General features: G+C 47.0%; 1 protein-coding gene across 5 annotated transcripts in view; it reads right to left on the reverse strand.

The window, feature by feature from the left end:
* The window catches only part of ILDR2 (immunoglobulin like domain containing receptor 2), a 37655-nt gene extending 35022 nt beyond the window's left edge, over positions 1 to 2633 (reverse strand). For all 5 annotated transcript variants that reach the window (XR_014317695.1, XM_082762810.1, XM_082762809.1 and 2 more), the window contains exon 1: positions 2484 to 2633. Coding sequence is in view for 4 of the 5 variants with exons in the window: in XM_082762810.1 (XP_082618936.1) it covers positions 2484 to 2529 (46 nt within the window). In the remaining variant the exon portion in view is untranslated. The remainder of the gene's footprint in view (positions 1 to 2483) is intronic.
* Positions 2634 to 12611: the final 9978 nt, after the last annotated feature.

A 12611-nucleotide genomic window follows, 5' to 3' on the forward strand; every position in this document is an offset into this window, starting at 1 on the left:
AGGGAATCTGCTCAGTCAGCCAGGGAACAGCAAAGCACAACCATACTCCACTGTGCCCCTTCTGCCTGCCCTTCCAAACTGTAGAGGGGAAAGCAGGGTAGTAAATCTACCTACCTTTGTATTACACCATGGCTTTGCAGTGGCTCTTCTGCACAGAGAAAGCAAACAGGCACTGAGTGCTAAATTACCGGAGGAAAATGACTTCACAGGGAGAGGTCACATTTTAATGTGCACGGTCTCCTAACCATAACCTTTCCAGGCTTAGGCTGAGTCTTGAAAAGAAAGTGTGCTCTGCCTGTTCTGCGGGTAAAACCAGAGTTCAGTCTCCAGTGCAACACTTCCCTCTAGTTTTAAATGCGTTAGGAATTACTGCATTAATAAGAATGATGGTAAACGCGAGGGGAAAATTCACCCCAGAGTCAAGCAGCACCTGGTAGTTTATGAGAACCAGCTTTACAGAGGGGCCTAGAGATACTTGACAAACTGTACCTTCTTTTTCCAACCCGAGTCAAATAGTCCTGCACTTATCCCAACCCACACCACTTCACACGAAGGTATAATGGATGACCTGCTCTTCATCCTTTTGCTGTTGTTATTAAAACACAAGCTTTAGGCATGTGGGAGAGTAGGGCAGAAGAGAAGCTGAAACAAGCCCATCATACTTCACACAGGATTTTTTTGAATTTGCAGTAAGAAGTCAATGCAAAACCAAACAAAAGATAAACGCAAGAGCCAAAAATTAAAGACAAACAAAGGACAGAGAGGCATTATTGCTGGGAGGAAAGGAACTGCAAGTGCTGATTAGAAATTTCTCAGCCCACCTAGAGGAGGGAGGAGGGGAGAGCAGGGGGCGAGAGCCTCCCTCTCTTTCTTGCTCCCTTTTGTCTCCCTGCTTCCTCCCTGTCTTGCAGGCTCAGTCTCCTACCCTGGCCCCTCCACCTCCCAGCCCCCACTCCTCTTTCCCAGAGCAGAGCGCTGCTCCGGCTGGATTAGGGCTCCTTACCTCGATACAGACCTTTCATTCCTTTGCACAGCCACTGGGGAGAAGAAAATCTTGAATCCATGTTTGCCTGCCTCTCTCCCTTTTCCACGCACACACTCACTCGCTCACACACACACACCTTTGCTTATTTGCTTTCTTTCGGACACAAAAAAAGGCCGGTGGCGGCTGCTCTATCCCTGGGTGGCAGCGGCTGGAGGGGAGCAAGCTGACACCGGCTGCCTCCATCTCTCAGCGCACGGCTAACCTGTTGCCTGCCAGAAGCCTCTGCCTGCCTGCGGTCGACACCAGCAGCAGCAGCAGCAGCAGGCAGTCCTGTCGCCAAAGCCCAGGACTAGAGGAGACTGGAAGGTCTTCCTACCGCAGCGGTACCTCGCTCTGCACAGACCCTGCACGCTCCACAGGGCGGACGCTGCCAGCAATCACCAGCTGCCTCTAATGGAGGGAGAAAGGTGTCAACAGCCCAGCCTTTTAGCTTGATGGAAAAGTCCTGATTTGGCCAGACACGTCCAGATAACGAAGCTCTTTAAAAAGGAGGAATGTAATGTGTTTATCTACACCTTGCGCCCCGTTACCAGTCCCTGGATGCTATTTATCAGTACGCTACTACAGCGAGTAGGGAAGGAGCGGTAGTTGTGGGTGCGCTGGCACTCCAGACCAACTCACAGAAGTGGGATACATTCGGAAGCAGCCAAATGGCAGGGAGGGAGGCGGGGAGGGAGGGAAGATGAGCCCCAGATGAGGCCGTGAAACCCTGGAAGGGAGCAGTAGGCAGGCACCAGCGCTGAAGATGACTCAGAGTGAAAAAGCAAGGAAAGGGGTGGGTGGGTGGTGGGAGAGAGGTGTTATGACTAAAAGCCGAATTTACTGCTTGTGAATCCTAAATCTGAAGAGGAAGAGGGAAGAGCCTGAGGTCTTTTTTTTTTTTTTTTTTTTTTTTTTTTCTGGGATACATCGGTGGCGGTGTGAAATCCAACTGCTTCTGCTGCTTCCCCGAGCCTGTAGCCAGCCTCCCCGGCTCAGCCAGCCTGCTGCAGCCTTTTCCACAGCCTCCTGCGCCTGGCTGCTGCTCCGGCCGGGAGGCACAACCATCCCCTGCTGCCCTCCCCTCCCCTCCCCTCGCTGCCCTCAGCTCAGCCCCTGCCCTTCCCCACCCCGGAGCCCTGCTGTGCTCCCCCCTGCCCGGGGGGCCCGGGGAGCCGTGCCGGGGGGACGGCCCGGTCCGGGGCTCACAAAGGGCCGGGCACCGCCGCCCCACAGGCCGGGTCCTGACCCCAGCCCCGACCCCAAGCCCACCGAGGCGGGGCAGGGCAGGGCAGCCCCCTCCCCGCGCTCCTGCGCTGCGCTGCGCGGCCGGGACAGCGGCGGACAAGTTCCCCCGATCGCTCCCGACCGGGTGGCTGAGGAGATTTTCCCCCCCCCCCCCCCTCCAAAGTCTCCCCAAAAAACCCTCCGGGAGCCCTCGGGGCCGCCCCCCGCCTACCTGCGAGCCACAGCAGGACGATCCAGCCCAGGACGTGCCCCTCCATCTTCTGGCGGGCCGGCGGCCACCATGCCGCGGGGGAGCCGCTGCCCGGGCTGGCTGCGTGTGGCTGGGCTGGGATCGGATCGGCTCAGCAGGGCTCGGAGCCGCTCTGCACGGCTCGGATCGGCTCCCCTCGACTCCTCCCCCGCCGCCGGGGCCGCCCCCGCCGCTGGCCGGGAGGCGGGCGGGGGGCCGCGGCCGTAATTGCCGTCATTTTCGGTGGAGCGGAGCTGAGGAGGAGGCGTCCCGGGTTGGGGTTTATGGCTTTCAGGCCAAACACGGGGTTGGAAGGGGAGGGAGGTTGTCCCGAGGGAGCCGCCGAGTAGATGTGGTGCTGTGGGAGATGGTTTTGTAAGGGGACGGGTGGTGCTCCGAAATGAACGCAGCGCGGCCCCACATGCGGACACGGCGCGCTTCAAACTTGTGAACTCCGGGCGAGAGAGAAAGAAGGCGGTGGGAGTCGGGGGGACTGCTCAGGGGCTCCGAGCCGACTGAACAGCGACTTGTTTTCACAGAATTGTTAAGGTTGGAAAAGACCTCCGAGATCATCTGGTCCAACCATCACCCTACCACCAATGCCACCCACTAAACTTTTGGTGGGTCAGCACCAAAGAGCAGCACCTTCCAACACGGCCCTCGCCAGCACAGATCCCCTCTGTGTGCTGCTCATCCTCGAGGCGTTTTCTTCCAGGGGCTTGGCTTGCATTCGTAACCGAAGTGTGGATTCTGCAGATGTCAGTGACCCACATGGGAGAAGGGAGTGGTCTTCAACCTCTTCTCATCCGAAATCTGCCAAAGAACATAAACAATCCTGATTTTCTAACAGCAAGTTGGGCCCCAGGGGGAGCAGAACGAGGTGTGTCCCTCTGCTAAAGGCACCCTGCAAGTGATGCCAGCAGTAAAACTTTATAAGCTATTTGCATTCTAGCAGGTATTTTCCAATTGCCTGTAGATTCCTTTTAATTTTGCCTTTCAGACTGAACTCTACAGGCAAAATAAGCTTTTTTCAAACCAGTGAGCAAAAATAGATCAATAATTTCCAGGTGAAAAAGCAAAACAGCATGTTTGCTGTGATAAAAGATGTGTTGAAACATTTTGGTTGTTTTTGAACAGTTGCAGTTCCTCTGCTAATGTAGTTATAGTGGATTTGGGCAAGGAGACAATCCCAAGGCAGCCGGTCTGTTTTTAAGTGTTTTATTCCAAGCTATTCAATGTTATTTAAAAATACACTTCAAATAGAAGTTTGTTTTTATTCAGCATTACTTAAAAAGAAATACACACCCATCCCCAAATAGTCTCCTGACCTTTTGGGGCTCAGAAGGTTCCTCTGACCCAATATATTAGTTTAATTGTTTTGCAGTACCAGCTAAAAGCCACAATTAAGAACTAAGACCTCACTATGTAAATAGCATAGGTACCCAGCAGCACAGTGCTGTTCTCCTTCAGCTCTCAGAGATCTGACACCTGACTGCCCTTGTGCATACTCACAGCTGAAAGGCAAAGTAGAAACTCTTATTAGAGCTGCAACTTCAGCCTCAAGAAATACATGGAGTTCCAGAAAACTCACGGTGACATGATACTTCAGAACATCTGAGTGCTTACCTCACCATGATTAAACATCTGTAGCATATAATCCATGAAGGTTTGTATGCACTGAACTAATGCTCCTAAAAGGTGAACACAAAGCTATTTTTTCTCTCCCTCAATCATTTTTCTTAATAACCCTCAAAAATTCAAGTGAAATCCCTGTGCCTTGCCTTTCTGTAACTTAATTGGGCAGGAGGCTGAACCAGTTTCCTGAGACAACGTTGATGTGATATTATCTCATATGTTAAAGGTTGGGAGTAGGACAATCCCTTATGTATCACTATTGTTAGCTACTCCCTGCTATTTTTTTTTTTTAATCTACTCCAGCTTTTGCAAATAAATTTGGCATACAACGGTTTTGCTAAACTTTTGACTCACAACAAAGGAAGGAAAGATTTTCAATACATGGAAGCACCATTGTTTTGCATGTAACGTTAGATTTATAGCTGCTTTGAAATTTTCATATACTCAAACTCAGTGTACGGTTCTTTTTCACGTAAAGTGAGCTGTCATTTGTATATATACATGTATGATGGATTAATAGATGTCTGAGCCTGGAATAGATGTTCCAGATCTCTGTAGACCTTTGATCTGAATATTGCAACATCTGCGCTGGCTTAATAGGTAACATAGGGATGTTCGCTTTCATTTTAGCCAAGTCTTGTAGACAGGAAGGTGCACTACCACAGTTAGCCCCATTTCACCTTCGGACAGTGGGTGAATTCCTAACCAATTACCCAGATCACTTCAACCTGCAGTCCAGCAGGGATTCTTTGTCCCCTGAAAAACAGTTCTCTGGGGCTATCCTGCACAATTTAGCCCCAGACTGAACTGGAAGAATACCACTCTACAACACTGTTTGATGTAAGTGATACCTCAACACCACCTGGGAGCAGTTCTCTAAGCAATGGGATCATGCAAAATTCAGTTGAGCAATACAGAAACAAACAAACTCACTTCTTGTTACTCACGCTGTAGTAACTGATGGCTTTCTTCTCTTCTTGCAAACTACTTAATTCCTCCCTTCCTTCTTTGATCTTCCAGTACCAGTCTTTTGTGGTCATTTCCTCTGTTGATAAGCAGAATCAGCTTTTTAGTATGTTTCCTGAATCTGGAACGATATACACTAGCACCTCACTCAGAATGATCCATCTTGGCAACATCCCCAAAAACCTGACATGTCGCATGAAAATATTTCTCTTCATGAGTACTTTTGTATATCCATTCAGCTCCCTGAATTTCCTTGGTAGAAATTACCATACAAACTGTTTTCAACAGCTTTCTGGGATGTCATACTAGATTCAGCCATTAGGCACTATTCTCTTGATTTAGTACTGAGACCAGCACATTACAGAAGCTATTAAGTGACACATCATCAAACCACAGTGTTTAGTGAGTCTCTTCAGAATAGCTACTAACTAAAACTTTTCCTCATTTGCTTTGTTACCCTGGAATCTCTTATTAATCTTCAATAGCTTCACAGCAAGACATTGCAGAAATATATGCATTCTCTCTGTATATGCTATTTTTTCTCAGCTGCCTGGCTACATTTGATCGCACAGTGATATGGAGCTTTTACTTCCCATTAACATCAGGAGTGGGTGATATGGATATATAAACTGCTTTTATTCTTAACCATGTCGTTTGTAACAACTAACATTTAAAATGCTTAATGGATAAACTTGATTTTCTCATTCCAGTGAGAACATAGGATATGCGTATCTGTAATATCAATTCAGCATTATACAAAAAAAAAAAGAGAATAGCATCTTTCTACAATATTCACTCCTCCATATAAATTTCCCATGCTGTTCCTGATTCTTTCTTAGACACCAAAAATCACAGTTTCTATTTGCTATGCTTTGAGATGGGACCTAAAATTTGCACTTAAATAAAATACTAAGTGCATATCAGCAGTAATGTTTTGTGAGGTTAGTATACAAGTACACATTCAAAAGTGAATCCTCCCAGCTCATAATCTTTTATGTGTCACTGTACTCAAAAAATACACAGAATTGAAACAAGACAAACTCTACTTCATATCTACAGTTAGCCAAGGATATAACAAGTTGTTAAATTGTCTGTGATTGTTGGCTACAGAGAAACGGTGGCAGCACAAATACCTTCTGGGAACTGGGATTCAGCTGTGATAGTCTTATCCAGCTTTCTTAATGAAACAAATCACACCACTTTGCCACACTACATCCTGTTTGAACCACAGCTTATCTGTTAGAAAAAGAATTACAGACTACTTCGAGTTGGAAGAGACATCACCCAGCACCTAATTTCATCCAACTTCTAGTACTGCCTAGCCAGATGGAAAAGTCTTCTTAGGGGATTTCTGAACAGAGGCAATGACTGTGATCAAAGCACCCTTCAACGTTTTCTTTGGAAGTTCAACAGACTTTTGTTATTTTGCTATATTCTGGAGCTAACACCAGATCTGGAGAGAGGATCCCAGGCACAGCTGCTGAAAGTATGAAAGCAGATGTACTACAGCATCATCTCCACTGCTGATACTTCGTTTTCCTTCCAGGGATGAACCGTTAGTCCTTTTGACATAGCATCACCTGGGGAGATCCCATTTGGTGGATATCCCACTCCGTCACACTCATTCCTAACTATTCCCTCCATCTTTGTATCATTTGCAAGCGTCCATGACAACTGGATGTTTGTTTCAATGGTATTAAATATTTAGTAGCACACAGCCAAGAAATGGCATAAGAGGAATCCTGCTGAAAACGTGCAATAACAATTCCTCCTGTAAAATTACGTTTTGAGACATCCTAAGCTAATGTTTTAATGCATTTACTGGGGACCACATTGTCTCTGTGTCATTCTGTTTCCTTGATTTAGTGTTGTGTGGTCGAGTCATATGCCTCACACGTGTCTGAATGCATTACCTTTAGGAACCACAGTTAATATCTCTGATGCAATTACAAACTAACGTGACAGAATCTATTTCTCTGCAAACCCAGGTTGATTGACATTAATTACATTAGTTTTCTTTAATTCATTACTGAAGCAACTCCTGTATCAGTAATTCTATTCTCTTGCCTGGGATCCTCATCAGTCTGACAGGTCTATAATCACATGGGTCATCCTATTTAGGGCCAGATCCAAAACAAAGACTCTGGAAATTTTTCAGTACCAAACTGTAGAACTGCAATCTAAAAACCCCTCATTCAGCAGCAATTTGAGACATTTGTCAAAGTTGACTGACTATACACTTACAATTTTGCTTCCCTGTGTGTCCAGACTGTCGTGGGCATATAAGACATTAAGCAAAGAACCCAACCTAAGGCTTACATACATGTGGGTTGTCATGGCCAACTTGAAGCTTTCCACCTGAAAACTTAGTTGAGGTCTTACCAAATATTAAGGATGTCCAGTATTTGTCCAGGATACTGGAACAACGTGGTGGCTTCACTGGACCCACAGCATTAAAGATATTTGGAATACATGGCATAGACGGGATGCAGCTGCACCCCACACAGGCAGCTGGTTGACATGTACCTTGTAATATGTTGAGTGCTTCAGGGACACACTGGTCAGCGGTGAAACAGCACATGCCCAGCAAGCACCATGCATCCCACAGCCACATCACCTGCTGCACTGCAATTCCCAGCACAAAAGCTAGTATTTCTGAAGAGTAGACAGAAGCATAGCAGCACCCACTTGAGGCCCCCTCAAAACCTGGAAGAAAGATGCCAATGTCACCTGTGAGGCCTGATCCAAGACATTCACAAGACGTCCAACACTCAGTGAAGCCCTGCAAAGGCAGGCGAGGGAACAAGGCAGGGGCATGTGGCTTACTTTTTGTAAAAAGGCCTCGTGACTCTTAGGTGTCCAAAGTTACATCCTCAGTCACACAGCTGAGGGGAACGGCATTCTCCACTCCTTTTGCAGTTGTGACACCATTCAGAAAGAAACCCAAGATTCATTAGATCAGGAGTAAGACCAAGAGAAAAGCTGACTGCTAATAGTGGACTGCTTAAATCATTTGCCTGAGGGAGGGACAGCCTGAAGGTTCTGGTTCCTGAAATGCTTATGCACTACATATAAACCAGTAATAACTACCGGACTGGAAAGCCAAAGTTCCCATTTTACATCACTCTCCAGGGAAACTGCCACAGGTCTAAAAGCTCCTTTACCAGGCTGAGAAAGATACAAACTGCAAAATTATGTGACAAAAGCTCATCTGCACACCCACAAAGGAGTGCAGGGAGACAATAGCATGGGGGTAGCCCAGATAATACCCCACCCTGGCTCCTCCCTAGCCCATCACAAAAGCCATCAGCCCATCAAAGGCCCACCTCCACTAGTCCAGAGAAGCACAGGAACAAAAGGGCAGGTAGAATCCCAAATTTAGAACTGAGGGGAAGGAACAACTTGTCTGGACCCCTGCCAGCGCTGTTTCAGACAGCCCCTGGGTTCAGGAGTGAAACACATCAAGTCAACACCACAGCAACTTTGGGACTGCAGCCCAGGAATATAGGACACATTGCGGGATGAAGGGCAAGAGCAGTTCAGGATTGCACAGGACTTCCTATGGGACATTTAGGGGGGGAATCAAAAGCAGAGAAAAGGAGGGAGCTAGGTGATTTGGGAAGGAACAAGTGTGGGGAAAGGGAGGGATGAGGGAATAAGAAGAGCTGGGTGCATGTCAACAGTTTGATGTGCTTGTCTGGCCATGCCCTGCGCCTGCTCAGCACAGGCTGTCCTATCTTCTAATTAAATTCATTTCTAGCTCTTTTCCTGGGTGAGGGACTGTATTTTGTGTGTATGTGCGTGTATGAGGGATCTGAGCACCAGTGATGAGACTCAGATGGGTCAGAGGACCTGGGTGCCTTGGTGCCAGTGACTGGAGAGACCCAAGTGGACAAAACCAAGTGACCCACTGGGGTGGGCCAGGGCCATAGAAAAGCTGGATCTCTCTCGAATTCCCTAACAAGAACACCAAATATTTCCCACTCTGTGGGACAGGGCGCTAGCCCCAAAGCAGCAAATCACTGGGTAGCAGCAGATGTAGTTGCCAAGTTTTGTGCAGAATATCTTTGCTCATTCTTTCTAAGGAACAACTGTAAGACACATCTTGGAAGGAAGATAATAGCCATGAATCCTGAATGAATGAAAATGCATTACTGACAGAAAAGTTTCAAATAGTTTTTCTCTTTCAATGTACGTAGACCCTATTTTGAGACATCTAACGAACTACATGTATTGATGAGAAAGCGCAGGTCCCCAGTTGTGGAGCTGGGTTTCCAAGGCCAGCTATTTAAGAGTTAGGTGTTGGCATATCAAGTCATTTAATTGAATTAAGTACTTTAAAAATAATACTTAAACACTGGCACAACCCTTGCTTTTATTCCCTGGAATGGCCCCAATGTGACTTACAAATCACCATAAATGGTCTGGAGAACTCCTTTGCCAGCTAAGTTAAACAGCAGACAATCAAACAGTTAAAACATGAGTTTCCAGTTAAAACACAGGGAGCTCCCCAGGGTCCCAGCCAAGAATACTGATGACATGGTGCTCCAAAGATGACCTTTTCCCTCTTTTTTCTCTCTCCCAAATCCACGTAGGATAATTCTTTCTCTTCACTGCTTATGAATTTTATTTTCCAACCACACCTCTAGCCCTAGGAGAGCTATTAGTGGAGTCTTGTCTTCTTTAAAGAGTTGATGCACACATTATCTAATTTTTTTAAGAGGATGGGCTCTTAGAGGGTGGGTCACAAAACTGCACACAAGAAAAGAACATGGTGTGAAGGAAAATAAAGCAACTGTGCACAGATGTACTCCTAGCAACAACTCATATAGTAACACAACAGCAATATTTGCCCTTCTGGCTAAAAAAATAGACTCTGCAGAAGTTTGTATTTAAAAGATATAAGTTATTTCTTGCAGTCTCTCTTCAGAGATTTAAACTAACGTATCAAGGACTAGTCCTGGATACAAGTAATTTTCCACAAGAATGACAGTGACTTTAAACATGATCTTCTATTCTCATTGACTTTACCTTATGACTTCATATGTTTTTAACAATGTGATTGGCTCCTCCTGTAAATTTAACAGCAAATTCAGTAAGTAAGTGCTTCATAGGCAGCATAAAACAAATTGTTTCATTGGATTTGAGCAAGACAGAAAAGCCTCCAAAAGACTAAACTGCACCAGCATTTTTTAACCTTCAGAGGAAACCAGCCACCAGTAAGATGCAAGAGCTATGTGATCTGACCTTACCTGCCAGTGGTTCCAGCAGTGACAAACATAATTAGCTGAGCCAAAGATCTAAGCCTACACAGCAGCTACCTCCTTTGGAGATAAAGACTCACAGTTACGTAACCAGAAGATGACGAAGGCAGACAGACTGAAGGGAAAAAGCAGTTTTCCAATGAAATGCATTGAAGTCTTCGTCACTGTTTTATATCCTCATGTCCAAATTTACAGTAAATTCAAAAGGACTCTGGAATAGAGGATGGGAAAGAATCTTCCAAGTCAAGGCTGTACCATCCATCTTTATTGCGATTGCTGGGGTAAATTCACTGAAGTTAGCTGAATAAGCGTAGTGTGCTGGTTCATGTTCTGCTACATCATGCAGGCTCTGTAGGAACTGCAACCACATACTGAAGATGGTCCCCCATCAAGATGGCCCCCAAAGACAAAAGGAACAGTGAGGAATGTGGGAGATATCACACACCTGGGGCAAGAAAAACCTGGCCAAAATTTAATCTGAGCCTTTGCTGACACTGACACATTGGCAACCCTGCTTCAGGTTGAATTTTGGGTCCTCTGGTGCAGGCAACCACATTTCACAATCCCTTCTGTAAACTGATTAAACTATCTTCTGTGGCCAGTTATGGATACATATACATATAAAATTAACACACTAAGACAAGTCACGATCACTTACTTTTTGAGAGAGATTGATAGAAAGCTTAAGGAGGGAAGCAACTCACCCTGCCTATCAAGATGATGCAGATCACCCTTTATTTTATGTGAACTGTGGCTCAGTATGCAAACTTTCAGTGAAGGAAATGTCAATTATGTCAATGAGATAGATGAAAGTCTGGACAGCGTTCACAGTTTTGCAAAATATGCGCTCCCAAAGTATTTTTTAATAAGCAAGTGCAAGTCTGCCTTTCCAAACATATGCATGCTCCCTCACCTCCTCCACTCTTCTGCTTTGTATCTCAAAACTAAACCCAGGCCTCTGGTGTGAAGCTGGTCTTCACTTCTCCCCCACTCCCTCCTGTATCCCTCCTGTGAGGGCCTCCACTCCTGTTATCTGTCACCCCGTATTCTCACTCAGAAATCCGGGCCCTGGCAGCACTTTGAGCACTACTGGATGTGTCAGAGCAGGCACATCACCCTGATCCTGTCTCATGGAGCACCGGCTCCTCCTGAGGTCACTGTCAGGGAGCAGCAAGAGCCAGGCTGCTCCAGAAGGAAAGGCAAGGCAGGAGCTCAGGGTGATCATGGAGGCTGCAGGACAAGCACCTTGTCAGCAGTGCCCATCCCTACAGGACAAGCTGGTGTTCAATGGCAGCAATAGCTTGCACCAAGTTCTTGCAAAAATTCCAAAGGCAGGCTCCCCACCCTCACAAAGTGGCAATATACTGATTTTTCAAATTAAAAATATACCCCTATACCTTCCCACTCTGAATAATGTTATATATTAAATTTAGTAAAATCCTTACAGAGTCACTACGCTCACTTATGAATACAGATGTTTGTACATGTAAACAAATAAAAGAAATAGAAGACTTGAATTACATATCTACAATGCGTGGCACCAGATGTATGTGGGACAGGGGAATATGCAGAGATCATTGCTTACTACTGGTTGCAGGTACTTCCCCCAGGCCACAACAGGCCTCTTACTACACCGTGCTGCCAGGAGCAGCAAGAGTACGGCTCCTCCAGGGGAGTTTGAGCCAAGAGCAGGGGGTGACCCCAGCCCAGGCAGAGCAAAGTGCATCCCGGGGAAGCCTTCGTTTCCACGCAGGAACGCAGTGCCAGGACCAGCCGAGGACCACATGTGGTCACTGGCAATAACAGACTGCATTTTTATTGTGTTTCCATCTCGGCAGATGCCGGAAGACCTATTGAACCGGACATTAGGGAGAGGAATGCTTGCAACCCCAAACAATGCAGCAGAAAACATAACAAAACAAACCAAAACGCCACCTGCCACTCTCTGCTGCTGTGGCAAGGCACTAACCCCCATTCTCGCTCCTCGACCGCTGCCGGCCATCCCGGGGCTGTCACCGCCTCCCGGGGGAGCAGCTGGGCATGACGGCCACCTCCCCTGGCCACCGCCCCCAGGCGGCGCCCACCGCCCCTATAAAACGTGTGTTAGGAACCCAGCCCACTCCTCCAGCAAACGCCGGTTGCCAGGAGCAAGGGCAGGCCAGGAGGATAAGGATAGGCCAGGAGGATAAGGCGAGGCTAGGAGGAGGAGAAGGAGGAGGCCAGGCAGGTGGCGGCGGCGGCGGCC

This window comes from Aythya marila (assembly GCF_965140915.1).
Source record: "Aythya marila genome assembly, chromosome: 1".
Lineage (NCBI taxonomy): Eukaryota > Metazoa > Chordata > Aves > Anseriformes > Anatidae > Aythya > Aythya marila.